Source organism: Rhinoraja longicauda, chromosome 5 (genome assembly GCF_053455715.1).
Source record: "Rhinoraja longicauda isolate Sanriku21f chromosome 5, sRhiLon1.1, whole genome shotgun sequence".
Classification (NCBI taxonomy): domain Eukaryota; kingdom Metazoa; phylum Chordata; class Chondrichthyes; order Rajiformes; family Arhynchobatidae; genus Rhinoraja; species Rhinoraja longicauda.
The window spans coordinates 42,791,006-42,817,553 of NC_135957.1; the positions used below are offsets into that span (position 1 = coordinate 42,791,006).

At 39.6% G+C, this 26,548-nt stretch overlaps 1 protein-coding gene across 5 annotated transcripts in view; it reads right to left on the reverse strand.

Moving 5' to 3' along the window:
• Positions 1-26,548, reverse strand: part of agbl5 (AGBL carboxypeptidase 5) — a 92,821-nt gene that overhangs the window by 55,865 nt on the left and 10,408 nt on the right. For all 5 annotated transcript variants that reach the window (XM_078399353.1, XM_078399352.1, XM_078399354.1 and 2 more), the window contains exons 2-9: positions 24,953-25,252; positions 22,874-23,045; positions 19,613-19,779; positions 17,073-17,250; positions 13,316-13,494; positions 12,581-13,148; positions 9,522-9,691; positions 4,839-4,974 (exon numbers count right to left, since the gene is read on the reverse strand). In XM_078399353.1, the coding sequence (XP_078255479.1) occupies positions 4,839-4,974; positions 9,522-9,691; positions 12,581-13,148; positions 13,316-13,494; positions 17,073-17,250; positions 19,613-19,779; positions 22,874-23,045; positions 24,953-25,173 (1,791 nt within the window). In that variant the 5' untranslated portion in view covers positions 25,174-25,252. The remainder of the gene's footprint in view (positions 1-4,838; positions 4,975-9,521; positions 9,692-12,580; positions 13,149-13,315; positions 13,495-17,072; positions 17,251-19,612; positions 19,780-22,873; positions 23,046-24,952; positions 25,253-26,548) is intronic.

Genomic DNA, 26,548 nt, shown 5'->3' on the forward strand with positions numbered 1-26,548 from the left:
TTCCCCACCACTGATGTCAGACTAACTGGTCTATAATTACCCGTTTTCTCTCTCCCTCCTTTCTTAAAAAGTGGGATAACATTTGCTATCCTCCAATCCACAGGAACTGATCCTGAATCTATAGAACATTGAAAAATGATCTCCAATGCTTCCACTATTTCTAGAGCCACCTCCTTAAGTACCCTGGGATGCAGACCATCAGGCCCTGGGGATTTATCAGCCTTCAGTCCCATCAGTCTACCCAAAACCATTTCCTGCCTAATGTGGATTTCCTTCAGTTCCTCCATCACCCTAGGTTCTCCGGCCCCTAGAACATTTGGGAGATTGTGTGTATCTTCCTCAGTGAAGACAGATCCAAAGTAACGGTTTAACTCGTCTGCCATTTCTTTGTTCCCCATAATAAATTCCCCTGCTTCTGTCTTCAAGGGACCCATTGTTTCCAATGGTCGACTGTCCTCACTCTTTTACTGTTTTAGAATTCCATCTATTTATTTTACATTCCAATATCCAAGCCAGGGCTACCCACTTTCTTTTCATTATGCCCGTCTTAAAGACAAATTACTTGGAATATTTAATTATCATGCAGTCAGCTTTCTGTTAATTATCATTCCCTATGCAACAATGTGCATAAACCTATAATAAATTATCTATAGCTTCCGACATTCACATACTGATGTAGGTAGGACGCCTTATATACTGTCTATTTTAAGTGGCTGGAATTATAAGGCAACATACACAATGTTACCAGAATAATCTACTTGAATACAAGGGCATTGACAATGACTTATAAAGATAATTAAAAACTAAAATGCTCCTGGTAATCCTGTTGCCCCATTCAACAACATTAATAATGGTGACGTTTTTCCCACTCACCCTTGTTATGAAGCAGGATAGCATCTAACAAAATTAAAAGTCGGCCTGTCATACGTCCCCAATAGAACAATGAAATTCTTACTTGCAGCAGCACAACAGAATATGTAAACATAGTAAACTGTAACCAATATAATAAACAAGAAAAAAAAGTTCAGTGTGTGTATATATACATACACACACACAGGAATAGGAATACTTTATTGTCACATGTGACTAGGCACAGTGATTCTTTGCTAGCATACACAATGTATTCAAATAGCAGCTACCTACGGTGCTGACAAAGTTAAAAGTACGCCGGCTCCTCCTTTTGTCCCCCACCCCCTCCCACCAATTCCCCCACGCCGGGTCCTCCATTGTTCTTTCCCTCCCCCCTCACGGCGGTCCCCCCACGTCAGGTCCTCCATTGTTCTTCCCCTCTTCCCTCACTGCGGCCCTCCATGCATTCATCGACTGTGGGTATATGTTGCATAAGGAATGGTAATTAAGAGAAACCAATGTCCCCAAGTCTATGTAGTTCACAGCTTATTTGGAGGTTGTAGTGTTTAATAGCCTGATGGCTGTAGGGAAGCTATTCCTGAACCTGGATGTTACAGTTTTCAGGCTCCTGTACCTTCTTCCCGATGGCAGGGGTGAAATGAGTGTGTTGCCAGGGTGGTGTGGGTCTCTAATGATGCTGGCTGCCTTATTGAGGCAGCGACTCCTGTAAATCCCTTCGATGGTGGGGAGGTTAGAACCAGTGATGGACTGGGTAATGTTCACCACTTTTGGCAGTCTTATTCGCTACTGGCCATTCATGTTGCTGAACCAGGCCGTAATGCAACCAGTCAATATGCTCTCTACTGTACATCTGTAGATGTTCAAGAGAATCCTCTCGACACACCAAATCTTCGCAATCTTCTCAGGAAGTAGAGGCGTGGATGAAATTTCTTTATAATTGCATCAGTGTGCTGGGTCCAGGAAAGATCTTCAGAAATATGCACGCCGGGAATTTGAAGCTTTTGACTCTCTGCACCATCGTCCCATCGGTATGGACAGGTTTGTGGGTCCACATCCTTGCTCTTCCAAAGTCCACAATCAATTCCTTGGTCTTACTGACATTGAGTGCCAGATTGTTATGCTGGCACCATTTGGTCAGATGATTTCATCAATATCTCAACAACATCTGCAAATTGTCCAGCAACAGTGGTGTCACCGGTGAACTTGAAAATGGAGTTTGCACTGTGTCCGTTACACAGAAATCAGAAAGCATTTTTATAATTTACCTTTCCAATAACCACAACCTCAAAATCTATATCTGTGTGTGGAATTGCAATACCTGCCTTCAACCACTTTGTCAACACAATCATTTAACTAAAGAGTTTTCCAGTGTGGGCTGTGAAACATCAGAAGCAAGTGAATTAAAAAATAATAATAATTCATTCCAATAGGAAAATAGTATCTATGCCTATTAAGTGTGTCATCTCATTCCCTCAATATTTCTTTAACAAATCCCTTGTGTTTTTTTAAAAATTTGTGTTATTCTCAGCTCTTATTTTAGATTGCATAAGAACATACATCCTTGCTGGAACATGCTGGTTTTGAACTCTGATCAGCTGGCCTTTAAATGACTCCCACATGTTAGATGTGAACCCAATTACAACTGCTCCCAGTTTTCTCTCTGTCGCTCCTGCCTCATAATCTGTTATACTCCATTTTAGTACCTTTCCCCCCAGTCTTTATCCTTGTTGATAACTATCTTAAAACTTATGGAGTGGTGATCTTCCCTAAATACTCTTCCACAGAAACACAAGTCACCTGGCCAGGCTTAATTTTAATTCACTTTAAGTAATTGGCAATGCCTTTGCATTCAAGGTCCATTCTGGTTCATCCTCAAGGTGGACAGTCCAGGTGTTGTTTCAGGATACTCGTAACAAATTCTGACTGAGCCTTTTGCACATGGCAAGTTCCAGTCAATATTGAGGAAGTTAAAGTCACCCCCAACAACAATCCTGTTATTGTTGCATATTGTAACATAATGTCAAATTGTAATTATCCATAGACAAATGAAAATAAACATTGCGGCCACAATTCTGCAGTCAGCACATAACAGGAAGGATGTGGAAGTCTTGAAAAGGGTGCAAAAGATGTTGCCTGAATTAGACAACAATAGCTATAAAGGGAGGTTGGACAAATTTGGATTGTTTTCTCTGGGAGTGTCAGGTGTTGAGGGGAAAACTGATAGAAAGAATGTAAAATTATGAAACACGTACAGTGCCCTCCATAATGTTTGGGACAAAGACCCATCATTTATTTATTTGCCTCTGTACTCCACACAATTTGAGATTTGTAATAGAAAAAAAATCACATTAAAGTGCACATTGTCAGATTTTAATAAAGAATATTTTTACACATTTTGGTTTCACTAGGTAGAAATTACAGCAGGGTTTATACCTAGTCCCCCATTTCTGGGCACCAGAATGTTTGGGACACAGCAATATAAAAGTCATGCTCAATTGGGTTCAGACAGGTGATTGACTTGGCCACTCAAGAATTGACCATTTTTAAGCTTTGAAAAACTCATTTGTTGCTTTAGCAGTATGTTTGGGATCATTATCTTGCTATAGAATAAACCGCCGGCCAATGAGTTTTGAGGCATTTGTTTGAACTTGAGCAGATAGGATTTGTCTATACACTTCAGAATTCATTATGTTACAAGTTAATCTTTGTCTCATCTGTCCACAAGATCTTTTTCCAGAACTGTGGTTGCTCTTTTAAGTACTTCTTGGCAAACTAACCTGGCCATCCTATTTTTGTGGCTAACCAGTGGTTTGCATCCTGCAGTGTAGCCTCTGTATTTCTGTTCATGAAGTCTTCTGCAGACAGTGGTCATTGACAAATCCACACTTGACTTCTGAAGCATGTTTCTGATCTTTCGGACAGGTGTTTGGGGATTTTTCATTATTGGAGAAAGAATTCTTCTGTCATCAGCCATGGAGGTCTTCCTTGGCCTGCCAGTCCCTTTATAATTAGTAAGCTCACCAGTGCTCTCTTTCTTCTTAATGAAGGTCCAAATGGTTGATTTTGGTAAGCCGAAGGCTTGGCTGATGTCTCTAACAGTTTTATTCTTGTTTCCCCATCTCATAATGGTTTCTTTGTCTTTCAGTGGCACAACTTTGGTCCTCATGTTGATAAACAGCAATAAAAGTTTCCAAAGGTGATGGAAAGACTGGAGGAAAGACTAGGTGCTGAGAGCTCTCTTATACCTCCATTAAGGAGGCATTTAAACACACCTGAGCAATTACAAACGCCTGTGAAGCCATGTGTCCCAAACATTATGGTGCCCTGAAATAGGGGGGCCTATGTATAAACACAGCTGTAATTTCTACATGGTGAAACCAAAATGTATAATAATACCCTTTAATAAAATCTGACAATGTGCACTTTCACCACATGTGATTTTTTCTATTACAAATCTCAAATTGTGGAGTACAGAGGCAAATAAATAAATGATAGGTCTTTGTCCCAAACATTATGGAGGGCACTGTAGATAGGGTAGACAATCAGAATATTTTCCAGGGTGGAGGCTAGAGTGTATAGATTTAAGGTAAAAGGGAAAAAATTCAACGAGATGTGCAAGACAAGATTTTTTTAATAGGTGCATAAAAAATGTATTTCTCTATATTTCGTATGGTGGAGGTAGACACGGTAGTGGGATTTAAGAGGCTTTTTGATAGTCATATGGATATGCAGGGAATGAAGGAGTGTGGATCACGTGCAGACAGAGGAGATTAATTTAACCTGACATCATGTTCAACACGGACAATGCGGGCTGAAGAGCCAGTTTCTGAGCTCTCCTGTTCTATTTAGCCTGTACTGAACATGACATACAAAATTAAATGTTATCTTAACAGCTGCCAGAAGTATAACTTCAACTACAATATTCTTAAAATCAAAAAGTGCTGAACACTTAACTTGTTACTACATACTTGTTCAAAGACTTCTACAGTGTATTTAGGTGGAAACGTAGGTGCTGGTGGTGGAGTTGCTCGTCCATTGTCATGGCATGCAGAAGGGACTGGATTCACATAACGGCCTGTATTGTAATTGCATTCCAAGGTATAGCTGCAAAATAGAATGCAAAACTGAAAAATTGAAAAGGTTAAGGAAATATTCTCGCAAGACTAATGTTCAATTTAATGGTTAAACTGAGAAGAGCATCATCCACTTTTCAGTTGTCTTTCACACCAACCATTACAACCACTCTTAAATCTATCACCTAACAACTATCCGTCTATTGGAACCAAGCAACAAAGTATTAAACAGAAAAATAACATCGAGCACCAACTGTTATTACAGGATGTATAAACATATGCTGACCATATTCTAATTATAATTTTTAAAAATACACTTTTCACAACTGAACTGATGCGATTATCTTCCCTTGAACAAAAGCAACAAAACAAAATTCCAAGTAACTAATCTTCAAGACTTTGGTAATCATGGTAAGCTTTCAGTGCCGTACATTCTGAAAAGATTGTACAAAATAATTGATTTTCAATGAAGAGATTTCTTTTTTTTAAACATATTGAGAAAACAGAATGTTTTATTGTCATATCAATTTATATTTGGATGGGCTTGCTAATTTTTAAATTTTTAAGTTCAGGCAATTCTGCTACAATGCACATTTTCAAATCAAGTGTCAAGAGTGGCTGCCATATGTACGGACAACGGAACTTTGAAATTCTTACTTGCAGCAGCATAACAGGCCTGTAAACACAATACTACAGGTAAAATACAGTGCCCTCCATAATGTTTGGGACAAAGATCCATCATCTATTTATTTGCCTCTGTACTCCACAATGAGATTTTTAATGGAAAAAAAAAATCACATGTGGTTAAAGTGCACATTGTCAGATTTTAATAAAGGCCATTTTTATACATTTTGGTTTCGCCATGTAGACATTACAGCAGTGTTAGACAATAGGTGGAGGTGTAGGCCATTCGGCCCTTCGAGCCAGCACCACCATTCAATGTGATCATGGCTGATCATTCACAATCTATACCCCGTTCCTGCCTTCACCCCATACCCCATATATGTTGATACACAGTCCCCCCATTTCCCGGCACCACAATGTTTGGGACACAGCAATATCATGTAAATGAAAGTAGTCATGTTCAGTATTTTGCTGCATACCCTTTGCATGCAATGATTGCTTAAAGTCGGCGATGCATGGACATCACCAGTTGCTGGATGTCTTCTCTGGTGATGCTCTGCTCGACCTGTATTGCAGCCATCTTTCGCTTTTGCTTGTTTTGGGGGCTAGTTCCCTTCAGTTTGCTCTCCAGCATATAAAAGGCATGCTCAATTGGGTTCAGATCGGGTGATTGACTTGGCCACTCAATAATTGACCATTTTTTAGCTTTGAAAAACTCCTTTGTTGCTTTAGCAGTATGTTTGGGATCATTGTCTGGCTTTAGAATGAACCGCCGGCCAATGAGTTTTGAAGCATTTGGTTGTGCAGATAGGACGTGTCTATACACTTCAGAATTCATTATGCTACTACCATCAGCAGTTGTATTATCAATGAAGATAAGTGAGCTAGTCCCTTCAGCAGCCATAGATGCCCAGGCCATAACAACCCCACCACTGTGTTTCACAGAGGAGGTGGTATGCTTTGGATCTTGGGCAGTTCCTTCTCTCCTCCATACTTTGCTGTTGTCATCACTCTGATACAAGTTATTCTTCGTCTCATCTGTCCACAAAACCTTTTTCCAGAAATGTGCTTGCTCTTTTAAGTACTTCTTGGCAAACTGTAAGCTGGCCATCCTATTCTTATGGCTAACCAGTGGTTTGCATCTTGCAGTGTAGCCTCTATATTTCTGTTCACAAAGTCTTCTGCGGACAGTGGTCATTGACAAATCCACACCTGACTCCTGAAGAGTGTTTCTGATCTGTCGAACAGGTGTTTGGGGATTTTTCTTTATTATAGAGAGAATTCTTCTATCATCAGCTGTTGAGGTCTTCCTTAGCCGCCAGTCCCTTTGTGATTAATAGGCTCACCAGTGCTCTCTTTCTTCTTAATGATGTTCCAAACAGTTGGTTTTGGTAAGCCTAAGGTTTGGCTGATGTCTCTAACAGTTTTATTCTTGTTTCTCAGTCTCATAATGGCTTCTTTGACTTTCATTGGCACAACTTTGGTCCTACTGTTAATAAACAGCAATAAAAGTTTCCAAAGCTGGAGGTGCTGAGAACTCTGCATTACCTGCATTAAGGAGGCATTTAAACACACTTGGGCAATTACAAACACCTGTGAAGCCATGTGTCCCAAACATTATGGTGCCCTGAAATAAGGGGACTATGTATAAACACAGCTGTAATTTCTACATGGTGAAACCAAAATGTATAGAAATTACCTTAAATAAAATCTGACAATGTGCACTTTAACCACATGTGATTTTTTTCTATTACAAATCTCAAATTGTGGAGTAGAGGCAAATAAATAAATGATGGATCTTTGTCCCAAACATTATGGAGGGCACTGTATAATAAACAGAAATTCAATCAATCGATAACCACCAAGACTAGTGCTACAAAGCCCTGAAGTCGTAAGAGTAACCAAAGATGGTCCATAGTTCAAATTTGAGATTAAAGTTGTGCAGTGTTCAAGAGTCTAATGGTTGATGGGAAGAAGCTATTCTTCCCAGGATGGACCGAGCAGTGTCTACCACTCTTTGTAATCCCCATAGTTCCTGTGCATTCAAATTGCCAATCCAAACCGCAAAGAAACCAGTCAATATGCTCTCTATCGTATATTTGTAGTAGTTCAAGAAAACTCAAGAAAGTATTCATCGACATAACGAATTTCCTCAATCTTCCAAGGAAGTAGAGACGTTGACGGGCTTTATGATTGCATCAATGTGCTGGGCTCAGGACAGATATTCAGAGATTATGCACACCCAGTAATTTGAAATTATTGATTCTCTCCACTACCAACAAAGACAGGTTCTTGGATCTTCGGCTTTCCCTTTCTAAACAACAATCAGCTCCTTGGTGACGTTGAGAGCAAGATTTATGTTTTGGCAGCATTTAATCAGATTTTGAATCTCCATCCTATACTCTGACACATCATTACCTGTTATTGGTCCAACCAATTATTCATTGCAACTGGCTGGACGGTCGTGGTTAAAGAGCGAGTAGATCAGAGGACTGAGCACATAGCCCTGAGCTGATGGTTATCAGCTATGGAAAAGGAAGTGTTCTTCTCAATTGATATTGATTGTGGGCTGCCGATGAAAAAATCTAGAATCCAGCTCCTTGGAGATGAACAGAGACACGGTTCCCAGAGTTTGATAACTTTAAGGTGATGGTGATGTTGAATGCAGAGCAGTAGTCGAAGAACAACATGTGATCTTATGAGCAAGTGATTCAGTACAGAGTGGAGAGCCAGTGAGATCACATCCCCCGTTGATCTATTGTGGCAATGGGTAAATTATAGCGAGTCCAGGTCCTTGCATTGGTAGGAGTTGATATACAGCATAACCAATCTCTAAAAGCACTTCTCACCATGGACATTTGTACTACTGGTTGGTAGTCATTGAGGCAGGTCAGGTCACTGTACTCTTCTTGGATACTGGGTATTATTGATATCTTCTTGGATACTGGGTATAATGGGAAAATTAGACCTTGAATTGAAAATGACTGCAAAAATGCCAGCCAGTTGGTCCATGCAAAGGCAGCCAGGTGCACCATCAGGACCAGATGCTTTCCAAGGGTTCATCCCCATGAGGATCTTCTGACTTATTGATAGAGATTACAATTACATCGGGAACTGTTCTTCCTCTCCCCCCCCCCCCCCTCGACTGCAGTAATCGGACACCATTGACTTTTAAGAACACGATCTCTCAGTTTCATGACAGATGGCCTTTGAAGGCAACAAGCATTGCTTCTCCTGACACTTGCGCACAATAATCTATTAAACAATGTAACATGCAGCCATCAGTATTTTTAGATTGCAGTAACAAAAATAAACTAGTGACTATTAAAAAGGCCTTCCTTTTTGAAAATCCTGTGGGGGAAGTAACTTTGTTATTTATAGTCTGAAACTCTCTAGTACCTAATCGCCTTTTCCTCAATGACAAAACTGGTTTTGTAACATGTTTTTCCATAACATGGTGTTTCTTAATTATCACATTATAGCAGAATTACCTGTACATAAGAACATTTAATTATTCCTCGATCAAATCCATATTGATGCACATTTACCTTTGTTTTTATAATTTTTCATTGTGTTAATAAACTAGATCGCAATTTAATCTGGTTTGGAACTCCAAAATTTAGATAATCTAACACTTCCAATATTTGATAAAACCCCTGCATTTGAAGAAAATGTAGTCATTATAAATAAAGGTATTAAGAAAAAATGCATATTAAAAAAAATATTCTACCTTCAAATTTGAATAATTGTTTTCAGCCTTCTCTGATTGTACTGTCATATCTTTCATTCAATATAAACATGCAAAACTTAGTTTTCAACCCTAATGTTTAGAGTAGACGTGCCATTAGTGAACTAACAGTACCGAGTATAACATGTTTGCAATAAGGATTTAAGCATATCCAAATAATATTTTTATGCAATCCAAATTATGAGGTACATTAAACATCCTGTCACCTGTGAATAATTCCAATGGCTTTGTAGATTGCCACTCTGCCACTTCCCTCTTTAGACTGTCCATCCCTTTTATCTTTGGCATACATATTTCTCTCAGAAAAGTTACAAGCCGCAAAATCAAAGTGAGCCGAGTTCATGGATATCAATTTTGGAAACAACATATTCTCCACCTGTAGAGACAATAAAAACAGTGTAATTATCAAAATAGAATTCTACCTTTTTTAGACTCCAGAGCAAGACGGAAACAAAAGTAAATAAAATTAGTAGCTTTAAAATACAAGACTTTTACTGACAATTCTGTCAAATAGAAATACTGTTGAGTTATTCAGTATCAGGATGAGGAAATTTTTTGTAGATAGTACGTTTAATTACTTTGTCGTACCGCAGGCACAGAAAGAGAAAATGGATGACCATCTGGAAGTGACACCAAGTTGTACAGGAATTCCTGCAGTCATTCCCCTCTGAAACAAGTAAACCATGTTGGACATGATGGGATGAGGGTGGGAAATGGCCTCCCAGCAGCAATAGCCCAGTATGTGGCACAGCAGAGGGCTTTCCTAAACAGAAGGGGAGGAATAAGACCCGGAGGGCATGAGTGTGAGAGGAATCTATAATAAGAGGAAGCAGGTAGGGGTTTCTTGGGTCACAAATGAGACTCCAGAATGGTATGTCACCTCCCTGGTGCGAGGGTCCAGGATATTTTGGATTGGCAGCAGGATATTCCAAAGGGCGAGGGTGAACAGATAGCGGACATGGTACATATTTGTACTAATGACATAGATAAGAGGAGGGAAGAGATGATGCACAATTGTACCCGCCTCTGCAGCTTCCTTTGGCTTCTCACTCCATAAACCCACCATCCTCTGCGTGAAGAAAATGCCTCTTGGGTCTCTTTTAAATCTTTCCCCTCTCACCTTAAACCCATGTCCTCTTGATATGGACTCCTCTACCCTAGGAAAAAGATTGTGAACATTCATCTTATCTATGTCTATCATTATTTTGTATACCACTGCAAAGTCACTCCTCAGCTCATGACAGCATCTGATGTGACCTGAACAAAGCTCACTATAAGATACAAGAACAACAGTAGACTCAGAAAATCTAGAGCACAAGAAATTCTGGACCCAAAACATTTAGTAACTGATGAAGTAAAGGAGAAGTCTGGTCTACTGGTTCATGGTCAGCAGACAATAATTCATAATGAAAAAGGGATGTCAAACAAAAATAACCAGACTTGATTCAAAAGCAAGGTTTTTCAAGTGGAAGAATTTAATATAAAGTCATGCAAGCTGTAACATGCCCAAACAAGCGATGATGAATGTCCCTCTCTAACTTGACAATATAAACATGATTAGGCTTTCTAAATATTGTTCCTTGAGCTTGCATTGAGCCTCATTGATGGGACTTCAGGTATTGTTACAGGAAATGTAATATTCTAAAATAAATCTAACACATTTAAGAAACATTTGGACAGGTACATGGAGAGGATGGGTTTAGAGGGATATAGGCCAAAAAGCAGGAAGGTGAATTTAGTGTAGATGGGGCATGTTGGTCAGCGTGGGCAACTTGGGCCAAAGTGCCAGTTTCCACACCACATGACTCTAAATAATGTTTCAATCTTTTCTTGGAATTAATGCCAACCTCTACCAAATTCCATGACCTTGAATGTGAGTGAATTTTCATTAAGAGCGACATCACCTTGCTTGTAGTATCAAATGAAACACCCAATGCTGCAAATGTGACGTATTACTTACAAACCTTATTGTTCAGCCTCTGTCCCTCTCTAACTTGACAATATAAACATGATTAGTTTGTGCCATGGTTGTAGAGTGTATCCCCAAAAAGAAATGGTTGAAATTATTCAATATGTCAAAGACTATGGGACAAGACAAGGCACCAGTTGAAGACTTGTGTTCTGGAACTGGTCGTTAGCTAACTTTCCAGAAATAATTACAGTCCGACAAATTAGTCACATGGTCATTCTACTATTAATCTACTATTAATCATTAGCAAAATTATGGATGTTGTTGTCATCTTTTCAAGAGCAATTGTGGACAGGTTAAAAAAAAATTAAGTTAATGGAAGTATAGAAGATTTTTTAAATATGGCAATGCTGATACAATATTTTCATCTAACCTTTGCACTTAAGAGTCATAGAGTGACACAGTGTGGAAACAGGCCCTTCAGCCCAACTTGCCAACACCGGGCAAAAATGTCCCAGCTATACTAGTCCCACTTGCTTGGCTTGGTCCATATCCCTCCAAACCCGTCCTATCCATGTACCTGTCTAACTGGTTCTTAAACAATGGGATAGTCTCAGCCTCAACTACCTCCTCTGGCAGCTTGTTCCATAGACCCACCACCCTTTGTGTGAAAAAGCTACCCCTCGGATTCCTATTAAATCTTTTCCCCTTTACCTTAAACCCATGTTCTCCGGTCCTCGATTCCCCAACTCTGGACAAGAGACTCTGAGCATCTACCCGATCTATTCCTCTCATGATTTTTTACACCTTTAAAGATCACCCCTCATCCTCCTGCGCTCCATGGAATAGAAACCCAGCCTACTCAACCTCTCCCTGTAGCTCACACCGTCTAGTCCTGGCAACATCCTCATAAATCTTTTCTGAACCCTTTCAAGCTTGACAATATCTTTCCTACAACATGGTGCCCAGAACTGAACAAAATATTCTAAATGCGGTTTCACCAACATCTTATACTACAACATGACCTCCCAACTTCTATACTCAATACGTACTCCACCCATTTTCCAATCAAACTGCCCCTCATCTGTATCCACCAATTACTTGTCACACTTTGCCCGGCCCCCATATCTCTTTTCCAGCTTTCGCCCCCTCCCCCACTACCAGAATCAGTCTGAAGGATCCCGACCTGGAATGTTGCCTATCCATTCCCTCCACAGATGCTGCTCGACTCTGAGTTATTCCAGCACTTTACACTTAACTAAATCAACTGTTAAGCAAGTAATCCAATAAAGTTGATGTTTGTTCATGTGTACAGTGTCCCAAGCAATCATTAAATAATAGACAATGGATACTAACCTGGTTATTTTCAGATGGAAGACAATTCCCATACATAAAACAGCCACGCTTTGAAGCATGTCCATGCAAGTCCACGTAGTATGCCATCCCACTCTCGTGAGGAGGAATGTGTTCAGTGTTTTCTGAAGAGTCAGAAGAATCACTTGCTTTCTCGCTGAGGGTACCTTCACCATTAGGTGAATCAATTTTCCCATTGTGACATTCTGGAAACTGATGCTTATTATTTTTGCTTTGTATTAATGCATCTAAGTGGTCGTGGTCTTTGTAGGTAATGACGCTATCCATTTCACCATTTACAACATTTTTCAAATTTTTGCTTTTCTCCAATTCTGATAACAAGACCTCAGAGGAAATTGAAGGGTTATTAATGGAATGATTCAAGTCTTTTGTGCATAAAGGACCATTGGATAACACGGAAGAAAACATTCTCAATTCACAGTTGTCAGAAGGCACACGGTTGTTAACATGATGATAAAGGATGACTGCACGTGCCGCATAAATTGAAGGATGCAAATTGAAATCTGGATCCATGTACAATCGATTCAAATTTACACCTCTGGAATCAGTCCTGGTAAATACAAAGCATATCAGATGTAAACAAGAATTTGATGCTGTTAAATTGCTAACTCAAGTCTTTTCCAAATAAAGTACAGATTAGCCAATATAATTACAGGAAGCAAGTATTGTAGTCAAGTATCAGAGCAGTTTGCAGCAGTTAAATATTTATATGCTTACCGATAATGTCCCATCACTACACCATCAGGATTCAACATGGGTATAAGTTTAAAGACAAACATTCGTCTCAACATTTGAGCACGAAGGTCATCAGTTCGCAAAATAAACTCCAGAAAACCATTAAAAACAAAGCTGGAGGGAGTTTCACCAGGATGTACACGACTGCTGAGAAAATATACCTAAAACAGAAGATAGAGTCATTTTGCAATATTCGTCAATTCATTCAAATATGATCCGAATGAAAATAATTTGAAGTATAAACAACTGTCTACAAATATAAAATAGCACCAAAGCAGTGAGTATCTGATCACTTCTATAGGTTATGATACTGCTAATTATAAACATGTTAAATCATTCACATCCAATGTACTGCACCTTTAGGGATTAGATATGGGAGATTTGTTTTTACCCGAGGTAAAGTGAGAGGAATCATAATTATTTTTCAATTAGAATCATTTTAAAATACAAAGCAAATTTTTTTTGTGGGATAAGATATTTTAAAAAGCACTTGTGTATACCCAATAATCTTTGACTTCATACTAAGATTTCCCGGTGTTGCCCACATAAATCAGACCAAATCAAGCGTTAACATAGAAACATAGAAAATAGGTGCAGGAGTAGGCCATTCGGCCCTTCGAGTCTGCACCGCCATTCAATATGATCATGGCTGATCATCCAGCTCAGTAACCTGTACCTGCTTTCTCTCCATACCCCCTGATCCCTTTAGCAAAAAGGGCCACATCTAACTCCCTCTTAAATATAGCCAATGAACTGGCCTCAACTACCTTCTGTGGCAGAGAATTCCACAGATTCACCACTCTCTGTGTGAAGAAATGTTTTCTCATCTCGGTCCTAAAAGACTTCCCCCTTATCCTTAAGCTGTGACTCCTGGTTCTGGACTTCCCGAACATCGGAAACAATCTTCCCGCATCTAGCCTCTCCAACCCATTAAGAATTTTATATGTTTCAATAAGATCCCCCCTCAGTCTTCTAAATTCCAGTGAGTATAAGCCTAGTCTATCCAGTCTTTCTTCATATGAAAGTCCTGCCATCCCAGGGATCAATCTGGTGAACCTTCTCTGTACTCCCTCTAAGGCTAGAATGTCTTTCCTCAGATTAGGAGACAAAAACTGTACACAATACTCCAGGTGCGGTCTCACCAAGGGCCTGTACAATTGCAGCAGAACCTCCCTGCTCCTATACTCAAATCCTCTTGCTAAGCTAACATACCATTCGCTTTCTTCACTGCCTGCTGCACCTGCACGCTTGCTTTCAATGACTGGTGCACCATGACACCCAGGTCACGTTGCATTTCCCCTTTTCCTAATTGGCCACCATTCAGGTAATACTCTGCTTTCCTGTTCTTGCCGCCAAAGTGGATAACCTCACATTTATCCACATTATATTGCATCTGCCATGCATTTGCCCACTCTCCTAATCTATCCAAGTCACTCTGCAGCCTCCTAACATCCTCCTCGCAGCTAACACTGCCACCCAGCTTCGTGTCATCCGCAAACTTAGAGATATTGCATTCAACTCCCTCGTCCAAATCATTAATATTTATTGTAAATAACTGGGGTCCCAGCACTGAGCCTTGCGGTACCCCACTAGTCACTGCCTGCCATTCCGAAAAGGACCCGTTTATTCCTACTCTTTGCTTCCTGTCCGCCAACCAATTCTCTATCCACCTCAACACTGAACCCCCAATACCGTGTGCTTTAAGTTTGTACCCCAATCTCCTATATGGGACCTTGTCGAAGGCCTTCTGAAAGTCCAGATATAACACATCGACTGGTTCTCCCTTATCCACTCTACTAGTTACATCCTTGAAAAATTCTATAAGATTCGTCAGGCATGATTTGCCTTTCATAAATCCATGCTGACTTTGTCCGATGATTTCACCACTTTCCAAATGTGATGCTATCACATCTTTAATAACTGACTCTAGCATTTTCCGCACTACCGATGTTAGGCTAACTGGTCTATAATTCCCCGTTTTCTCTCTCCCTCCCTTTTTAAAAAGTGGGGTTACATTAGCTACCCTCCAATCCTCAGGAACTCCCCTTTTCCTAATTGGTGAATTGATTCCTCCAGAATCTAAAGAGTTTTGAAAAATTATCACTAATGTATCCACTATTTCTGAGGCTACTTCCTTAAGCACTCTGGGATGCAGCCTATCAGGCCCTGGGGATTTATCGGTCTTTAATCCATTTAATTTACCTAACACCACTTCCCGACAACCTGGATTACCCTCAGTTCCTCCATCTCGTTAGACCCCCGGTCCCCTGCTATTTCCGGCAGATTGTTTATGTCTTCCCTAGTGAAGACAGAACCAAAGTAGTTGTTCTGCCATCTCCTTATTCCCTATGATCAATTCACCTGTTTCCGACTGCAAGGGACCTACATTTGTCTTAACTAGTCTTTTTCTCTTCACATATCTATAAAAGCTTTTGCAGTCAGTTTTTATGTTCCCTGCCAGTTTTCTCTCATAATCTATGGAGTTCCTGAAATCTTAATCTCACTGGAAAAGTATGCATCTGCAAGTCTGTCAATCTCAGAATTATAGTATCTCAAGTATGATTAGCATATGGCAAATTTAACAAATGCAGGTAATTAGAAAATGGACAAGAAGATAGAAAGTAGAGACTATAATTTTTCTTGTAGAAATAAGGAACTGCAGATGCCAGTGTAAAAAAAAAGTGCTGGAGTAACTCAGCAGGTCAGGCAGCATCACTGGGAACATGAATAGGGGACATTTTGCACCGGAGTCCTTCTTGAGACTGATTGCGGGCGGGGTGGGAGGGCACAGAAGAGAACATTTTGGGAGAGTGGGTTTGATAGGCAGTTAGTTGAACAAAGGACAGAGATGAAAAAAGATACGAGACAAAAGGATTGAAGAATTGCAAAATTGGAGGAAGGAATGTAGGGGAGAGGCAAGGCGAGGGGAAGGGAAGAAATAGGTGCGAGTCTACATGGAACACTTTGGGGGGGGGTGGAGAAAAGGGAATGGGGGGGGTTGACGAGGTTATCTAAAATTGGAAAATTCAATGTTTATACCATTGGGTTATAAACTACCCAGAGGTGCTGTTCCTTCAGTGTGTATGTGGAATCATGCATTAAAAAGGTTCAAGCACTCGTGTTTTGTGCAATGACTTAAAGAATCTAGTACCCTAAAATTGATCCTATGACCACAATAATCCGGAGCCAATAAGGAGATGGCACATCATATATTCATTTGAATGTTGTCTGCTCTGAGGAAGTTTCAAAAGAAACAAAACTCAGAGGGAAGGGGATGGTAAAGAAGATAAAGGGAAATTTCAACGAGGAGTTCAAATCTTTAAAGATAATAGGGCAAGCAGTAGTGTTCTCTGATTGGATGGAAAGCAGTTTTTTTAGGTCTGAGAGTTTTAGAAAACTGGTCACATCCATGATAAGCTCAAACACATTAGTTGGCCCCAAACAGCCTGTTGAAACATTTACACAATTGTTTACCTCAGTGAAACTTGATACCTTCCAGAGAGGAAGATAAACTACATGAACGTTTTTTTTAAATAACTGAGATTAAGTTCTCTCTCCATACTCAAAATGATCAGCTAAGTTAATGACCCTCTAATATATGGATCAATAAATAAATAAAATATTTCAACAAAAATTAATGTCATTGGAGCAGATTGCTAAATTTCTTGTAATTACTCGAGTTTTTTATGTGGCCGGATATGAGTCAGCAAAGTATAAAATAAGCTGTTTGCTTTCTTACTTGTTTTCTAGAGAACACACGTGGGCGAGAAACGGAATGGTCTGGAAAAAGTTTTTCAAGCCTTGGTTCACATTCAACCATCATTCCATGACACGAAGAAATGGTGATGAGATCAATACGTCGATTGTCCAGAGAATAACACAGAGGCTCACGGCGATAATAAATAGTATCAGCAGGGCTGAAAAATAAAAATGTTCTAATTACCATTTGATTTCTACACAAAATCAAGCCAATAAATTACAAAGAACATCAAAGAGACAAGAAAGTAATATATAGTCTATAAAAATTACTTTACAAATTATAGAGATGAGGATAAAGAGACTCTATTGGAGATAACAAGATAAGAACTTCAATAGGTCTGCAACCAATGGTAGCTTTCAAAATACCATTAATAGTTAAACACAAAAGGAAACTGATAATAGACACAAAATGTTGGAGTAACTTAGCGGGACAGGCAGCATCTCTGGATAGAAGGAATGGGTGACGTTTCGGGTCGAGACCCTCCTTCAGACTGAGAGTTAGGGGAGAGGGAGCCACAGAAATAAGGCTCGGAGGAAGGAGGAGAACATCTTCAAAGTGTAAATACCTTGAAGAGATTTTGCAGTGAAGCAGACAAAATTAACTGATGGCATAACAACATGTTACAAACTGGCACTTCACTCGTGACTAGCGAAATCGTTGCTCATTTATTAAATAAATGCTCCACGTGCCTGTCCTTTCCCCAAGATCTCTTCCAATATATTTTAACCTTTAAAACTAATAAATGGCTAACTGCTTATGTTGGAATTTTAGGGCCTTTGAGGTGGTTGTCAATTCATTCATCTTGTTTGTATGAGGAGCTGCTTGTAACTCTTTATGAAATTCAAAGTGTACAGATACATGACAAAGGAAATAACGTCAATAACGTTTAGTGCAAGATAAAGTCCAGTAAAGTCAGATCAAAGATATTCCGAAGATTTACACTAAGGTAGATAGTGGCTCAGAACTGCTCTCTAGATGTTGGCAGGATAGATCAGTTACCCGACAACAGCTGTGAAAAAACTGTCCCTGAACCTGGACATGTGTGTTTTCACACTTCTATACCTCGTGTCTGATGGGAGAAGAGGGAGTGACTGGAGTACGACTGATCCTTGATTATGCTGATGGCCTTGCCGAGGCAGCGAGTGGTATTAATGGAGTCAATGGAAGGGAGGTTGGTTTGTTTGATGGTCTGGGCTGCGTCCACAATTCTCTCCACTTCTTGCAGTCTTGTATGGAGCTGTTCCCAAACCTTGCAGTGATGCATCCCAAAAAAATGCTTTTTACGGTGCATCTGCAGAAGTTGGAGAGAGTTGTTGTTAACATGCTAAGTGAACTTCCTAAGCCTTCTAAGGAAGTTGAGGCATTGGTGTGCTTTTGTGGTCATTGCTTTGATATAGCTAGTCCAGGCCAAGTTGTTGGTATTATTTAGTCTGAGGAACTGACCACCATAACTTCAGTTTGGGGAGTTCTATATTGAATTGTTTAAATTGGTTCCAAAAACAACTGCTGTAGTATAACATCCTTTCCACCAATCTTCAAAGGTTGATGGAGCTAATTTCTTTCCCTCTTTGCATATTAATGCAATATTCCTCAGACTCCTCCAGTTTTACTTAAACCAGACTGAACCACTGTTCAGCTCATCTATTTATCCCACTTCAGCTAATCTAAATTTGTAATACATTTGTTACTTGGAATCATTTGACTTGATTTTGATACCCAGTTAAAATAAAGGTCAACAAACTCTACATTGCTGAAACCTTAATGCCCTGGAGCAACATGACGAAGAAATATTTTATCTGTCAGCAGGATAATTGCTCACACTAAAATAGAGTAATCAGTTATAACAAACTTTTACAATACCAGAATATTGTAAAGTACTTCAAAGTTAATTTTTATTCTGAAATGTACAGTAGTTATATGGTGGCAGTCTGGAATATATGCTAAAATTATTTGAGGGGAACTTAACTCTACAGATTCCTGGTTTATAGACAAGAATGTTAGTACTTAGCCGAGAACAACAAGGGTGGAGAAGAATAAGAGCAGTAATAAGGAAACAAAATGTAAATTCAGAAGGGAAAGAATACAGTAAGGAGAGAATATTGATCCTGGTTTGACCTTCAGTCTTAATGTTAACCAAGTCATGTTCAATTTAAGGCAAAAGCTACCAACAAATTGAAATCCAAGGCATGACACTCTTTCCTGTACATCTTAGAAATTGTTTTTTGAGTTTTTAATTTTAAATATATAACATTTATTTTAACTGCTGATTGATTCAACTTTGTGAAATTTTCCCAGTTTCTAATGAATACTCTATGTTTGCACATTCTTGCAGACAGCCTGGACGTGAACTGATAGAATGCAAGTTCATGACAATGAAAAGCAACAAATCCAAATAGTAATAATATATTTAATATTTAGCATGCAACTGATTTTCCAACAGAATAATTTTATTTTCATGGAAATTATTTGGAAGATTTATAGTGCAAGTTGTCTGTTGAAACCCTAAGATTGCACAGTACCTGCTTAAAGTCAGCCGTTTACAATATTCAAACTTTTCATCCAGCTGCATCAGCATCTCCTGACATTCAGTATACGTGAATGGAAAGCAAAATGCAAAGTAGGTAGTTGCTCCACGATATTCATGAAAGCGATGCATGAAGGTAAGAATAAACTGGTTTTCCACCATCTAAATTGAAAATAAATGGCAGGAAAAAGTAATAACAAACAACTCAAGCTAATACACACATCAAGCGGAAACAAGTTGTTGGAAGGAAATATTAGCTTTTTTCCATTATATGTGATAAATAATCGACATCACTTGTAATCAATCATGTGCTAGCAGTAACAAATTTAGCGACCTAGCTCATCCTTGCAGCTCTAGTCTTAGGTTTGTTTCAAAAATAAATGTTTTATGTAAAATAATAAATCAACCATACACAATTACTTCAGCAAAACACAAAGTGTTGAAGGAACTCAGGGAGCATTTGAGCAGGGAATAGACAGGTGACAATTTCAGGTCGGGACTCTTTTTCAGACTGATTGGGGTAGGCGGAGAAAAGATAAATCTAAAGAATTAATTGAATTAGAAAATGTTAATTCTTCTTGAAGAAATATATATTTTTTAAATAGGTTTGAATTTCTGTTGAAATATTAACTTAGTTCCTCCTCACTGACATTACCTGGATTGCTGAATATCTCCAGCTTTTCCAAAATTGCAATAAAGTGTTCCATTTATTCATCACCTTCTCATCAATTAAAATTAGAAGAGATGGCAATTGTGAAGGATTGGGATTAACACCAAATTTGAAAATGAGTAACATATTGATCATTCCTTCATGCACTACATTGTTGGACATTGGGCACAGTGGTGCAGCTGGTCGAGCCACTGCCTCACAGCGCCAGAGACCCAGATTTAGTTGTAGTTACCTAAAATTGGAGAATTCAGTGTTCATATCATTGGGTTGTAAGCAACCTAAGCGAGATATAAGGTGCTGGTCCCCCAGTTTGCCTGTGGTTACTCTGGCAATAAAGGAGGCCTGGGCCAGAAAGGTCAGAATGGGAAATGGGAAGGGGGTTAGCAACCGGGATATCCAGTAGGCCTTGACGAACCGAGTTCAATTGTTTGGTGATAGTGTCACAGAGGCTTTCCCCTGCAACCACAGGAGATAAAACACCTGTCCCTTTACCTTCTCCCTCACCGCCATTCAGGGACCCCAGCAGCCCTTCTAGGTGATTCAGAAGTTCACATGCACCTTCTCTAATCTCATGCATCTGGTGTTCCTGAGGTGGCCTCCTGTGCATTGCCGAGACCAAGCCCTTGTTTCGCCAAACACTTGCGTCGGTTCACCATGGCCTTCTGGGTAGAATGGAGTTAATCTGAATGTTTCAAAGCCTAGCCAGTTGATCAATTCTGCTACATTAAATTTGGTCTCAAATTTACATACAACACTCATTCTTGTAAACTAGATGTTAAAAAAAGGCAACCCCCTCTCTCTCCTGTGCTCCGCTCACACCTCTTTCTTCCCTCCTCCTTCCCTTCTTCATATACTCCTTCCTCCAGTTTCACAATTTGCAACTGTTCAATCCTTTTGTCTCACACCTTCTGCCTTTTCATATCCTGCCTTTGTTCATCCATGTGGCAATAAACCTTAGGCCCCATCACCTGTATCAACCCAGTGCCTGCTGCCAGGGTTTGTCCTGCTGCACTGCTCGTCCAGATTTCTTCTACCCTGCCACCCCCCCCCCCCCCCCCCCCAAGAGGGATCCTGACCCAAAAAGTCACCTATCCATAATCTTCGGAAATGCTGCTCGACCCACTGAGTTACTCCAGCACTTTGTGTCAATAAATTCCTGCATTAATATCTTCACTGCAACCTCTGAGACAAATGCTGGGCCACCTCCTCCTACGCAAAGGTATGCGATATCTCAATTCATCAAGACCATCTCCTTTGATCTTTGTAATATTATCTAACCACTCCTGTGTCAGCTTACCTGCTGCTGAAACCATGCATGGTCAACAGCTTGATAATTCCGAGGCATCAATGGATGGCTTCAATCCATAAGCCTGAAGTTATCGACACTCTTCACTATATCCTAGCATGTAACTTCTCATGTGCTTGGTGGCATACATGTTGCCAGGTTGTATAACTTAGTTTTAAAATTCTATATCCTCGATTTAAAATTTCACAAGATCAATACCCCACTTCCATATGCTTCACCGGCGTAGCAACCTCCAAATGTCTGCTCTCCTCCGGTTCTGGTATGTTCCACATTCCAATTTTAATTATTTGACTGCCGGCAGAGTGGTTGTCATGGTCAAAATCAAGGAACTGCTTTAATAAACTTGATCACATTGACATCTCGTTTCTCCAAAACTTACCAACCCAGTTAGCTGTCCCAATATCTGACTGCATAGCTAATTTTATTTCATAATGCTATGAAACACCATGGGATGTTTTATTACTTTAAAGACACCATATAAATCTTGATCCTTTTTACCCTTCTTCAGGGGAACAACTAAGTTAAATTGATGGCAGAACATGATACTAAATAAGGGTGTATCCTCCAAGTTGAACACAAACTCAAAAAAATTCAATGGCATTTGTTAAAACCTAGAATATTTTACAATTACAAAATATCAGTGGATGTTCAAATTTTATTTGGGCTGTAGAGAACAATCAATACTCAACAATTTTCTTACAAATTAGAAAATTCCCCAAAATTACACAGTGAATCTGTGGCACCACACGTGTCACCTGCTGTGTGCGTGTAACTCAAGTCATGGATGCAGTGAATGCAAGTTAGGGGCCGAATTTCTGAATACAAATAAATGCAGTTTGTGTGTTTTGAATTTCTTAGACGTTGTCTTGTAACTAATAACTTTTATTTTAAGAACTATACAATAATCAAAATATGCAGATGAATTTCAAATTAGCAACAATGATTGATAAACATCTTTTAATGGCACAAAACTATAACAAATGAGAAATTGCCTAGAGTCGTCAATGTCCACTCAACTGTGCAAGTGAATTCAGATGTTGTCTAATTGCAGGATAGAAACACTTTTTGCATGTTAACTGGGGGTATGACAAAATGCTGGAGTAACTCAACGTCTCTGGAGAGAAGGAATGGGTGATGTTTCGGGTCGAGACCCTTCTTCAGACTGATGCATGTTAACTAGTTATTCCAAAAAATACATAGAATTCACCAATTTAAATTTAATCACAGAAGGTCTGTTCTGACATGAAAACAAATGCATGCAAAATTGCTCACTTCCATACCTCATAAGTTGGTCTATCTCTCACACGTTCCCAACGGGGTTTTCCAGGCAAGGTCCTTACAAATGGTGCCATTCCTTGAGAGTATAATTTGCTTTGTTTATTCATATTCATAATATTGATTTTAATGACTTTACTTGGAATTCCTCCTTTCACACTGAAATAAAACCAGGACCTGAAGATAAGCAAGACAAAAGTGTGAGTTAATATACAACACAACTTTCCTAGCTTTGACACATTTAAAAAAGATTAAAATAGTTCATTTTTGCATAATACATCCCTTAAGCTTAAACGGTCCAATAAATGTTATAGTATAGATATCATATCTGCAAACATAGATAAGTTTGTGAAATTCTTTGGAAATGGCACTTTCATTCAGATAACTTGCTATCAACATGCTCATCACCGGATACAACAATGGAGTTCACGACTAATCAAAATAATCAAATTACATTCTAATATCCCATGAAGGTTAAAAGGTGTCCATTTACTGAACTGAACTGTAGCAGGTAGACTGCACAGCAAGTTAAACCTCTTTGAAGTCTGTTTAAAAAATACATTAATATTTATAATTTTCTGAACAATTTAGGCGAGGAAATGTGTACATGTTATAGAGAGTTAATTTTTTGAATAAGAGAATGGATTGTGACAATATACAGATAAGTAATAGAGGGTTAATTTCCAATTTCTATATTAATAAAGCCAGTGAAGGCATGTGCTTACTGGGCTTATTGACTACTTAATTAGAAAACAAACGGAATGACAGATAAAAAGTAGTTGAGGAAGGATTCAGCATTTCAAACCACTCACCACTCCTGATGGACTGATGGATGCTGCCTCCCCTCCCTCTTTTGCTGCACAGCTCACCCCAACTTGTAAAATTCTCTACGTTAACAACCTCAACAGTTTTCATTGATCAGTCAATTTGTTATTATAATAAATCTCCAGGCAGGGACAAACTCTGCGGCCAATCAAAGCAAGGGAGGCAGAAACTTCAACAGGCACAAAAAACCCTGCTTTCTCCATATTGCTGTGCCAGGGACATCTGCAGATCCAGGAATAAATTACCCAATGCTCAGTGAGAAGTGGCTTTGTGAAACCTGGTGATGGACCAACCTGTCTGACTGCCTGGGGCTAAGATGCAGACTTGGGGCTGCACCCTAGCTGCCAATATGAGTACAGACCATTGCTGGGCACTGGCTGCTCTGAATCCACGTGTTCAATTGCTGTGCAGATCCTCCTTCAAGAATCTCCTTCCAATAGATGCAAATTAAGTTTCTTTTTATACCCCCCCTTTATCTGTCTGCACAACACTTCCCAGCCCGCAGATTTCTCTGATGAAATGTCGAATAGCCAACTATGACTGTTAAGCTTGTTGACATGAAGAACAACTGTGCAGCCAAACAATCCCAGAGGTGTGGTGAGGGAGACAAAGGCACCTACCACATCTGTCAGTTCTGGGCAGTCGGACAACACATGGAGTAGCTGCTGACAGTTCCCAACAATGCCCCACACTCATCTTGCTAGTAATGGCACATCCCCAAGACCCTCAGCCCAGCACTGAGCAGTCACACCACACCCCCACGCCAGCCCAACACCAGCCCTCATAGGTGGTCTATCCTTGGGGCAATCCCAGCACAGTAGCAGGAAGAGCAGCAGTTTACATCAATTCTCAGCACCCAGGTTCCAGGCATAGCAGTGCTATCAGTAAACCTCTCTCAATATAATACCACAATAACATCCTTTCATCCTGGTTTAATTTACATTCTTGATGCTGGGAAAGCACCCTGCTTGCTAAGCAAGGCACCAGTTTATTAAAACCAATGGCATTTTTATCCATATATACTATTTACAATTTAATCCACGTGTAATAACACGTAAAACGTAATAACACATGTATTTAAAATAATGTTATTCTGTCTTTTCCTAACCATTAGGAATAACTGCACTGCTGATTTTTCAGATTTACCCTGCAATACAATATTTCCTCCAAACCTCCTGGTAAATTGAACCATTTGGAAATCTGGAGACAAAAACAAAAAGAAACACAATTCTAGTGATAGGAAAAACATATAGAATTACCTGTTACTATTCTCAAATTCCGTCCCTGCACAATCTGGCTTGGTCCACACATTAAATTCGCAATCTGGAGGCAGTATCGTATTCCCAAAATTTCCAGAGGTTCCATTACTACTGGGAGCTGAATCCTCTGTTCCTTCAGGATGTTCCACCTTTTCAACTTGAGCAATATTTCCAGAATCAAACATAGAACTGAAAAGCAAGCCGCCACAGCGAATTTCCATTTTTGTGGCACGCAAAAACCTTTCAAGATATATGACATTCTTTCATGTATTGCCAAGAGGAGAGTTGTGCCTTGAAGATCTACATGGGGAAAGAAAACAACTATTATTAACTGAATAGTTATGTTAAAACTAAAGAAATTAGAACAAATTAAATAAAATATCTATATTTTTCTGCATCAAAATCTGACTGATCTTTGAGACCAGAAATTTTCATTTCTCCCTGTATTCATCGATTCATTGCCATTGTGGCAAGGCTGACCAGAAATCGCTGCTACAGAATGGCGTACACACAGCTTAACCCTGAAAATCACATTCTTACGCTCAACCCAACTATCATGTTGTTGCAGGAACTATAAAAGTGATGAGGTGTACAAATAGGAAGTGTAGGAAAATAACTATAGATGCTGGTACGAATCGATGGTATTTATTCACAAAATGTTGGAGTAACTCAGCAGGTCAGGCAGCATCTCAGGCAGCATCTCAGGAGAGAAGGAATGGGTGACGTTTCGGGTCGAGACCCTTCTTCAGACTGATGTCAGGGGGGGCGGGACAAAGGAAGGATATAGGTGGAGACAGGAAGACAGTGGGAGAACTGGGAAGGGGAGGGGAAGAGAGGGACAGAGGAACTATCTAAAGTTGGAGAAGCCAATGTTCATACCGCTGGGCTGCAAGCTGCCCAAACAAAATATGAGGTGCTGTTCCTCCAATTCCGGTGGGCCTCACTATGGCACTGGAGGAGGCCCATGACAGAAAGGTCAGACTGGGAGTGGGAGGGGGAGTTGAAGTGCTCACCCACCGGGAGATCAGGTTGGTTAAGGCAGACTGAGCGAAGATGTTGAGCGAAACGATCGCCGAGCCTGCGTTTGATACAAATAGGAAGATCAGTCCTGGACCCAGCCCATCAATGCAATCACAAAGAAAGCTCATCAGCGCCTTTATTTCTTTGGAAGATAGAAAAGATTTGGTATGTCAAATACTCTATTGGAATTATACAAGTTGTACAAACTGACTGGTTACATCATGTCCTGATTAGATAACTCGAACACCCAGGAATGAAGGAGGAATAGTGGGACACTGACCTCCCCACCACCAAAAAAGGCACTACCTCAAAAAGATAACTAATATCATCAAAGACCCACACCACCTTATCCACATTCTGCTTCCATACAGGAGCCTGTAATATTCAAGAACAGATTCTTCTTAACAATCATCAGGCTCTTAAACTACACATTAACCTGAGCAACTATCAAACACTTCTGTTTTTTGCAATTTTACGATTACCTAACACCAAGGCTATTAATTTATTGCATTTCTTATTATTATATATTTATCTATGTGTTATTGCATTTACAGACCTGGTATGCTGTAGCAAGTA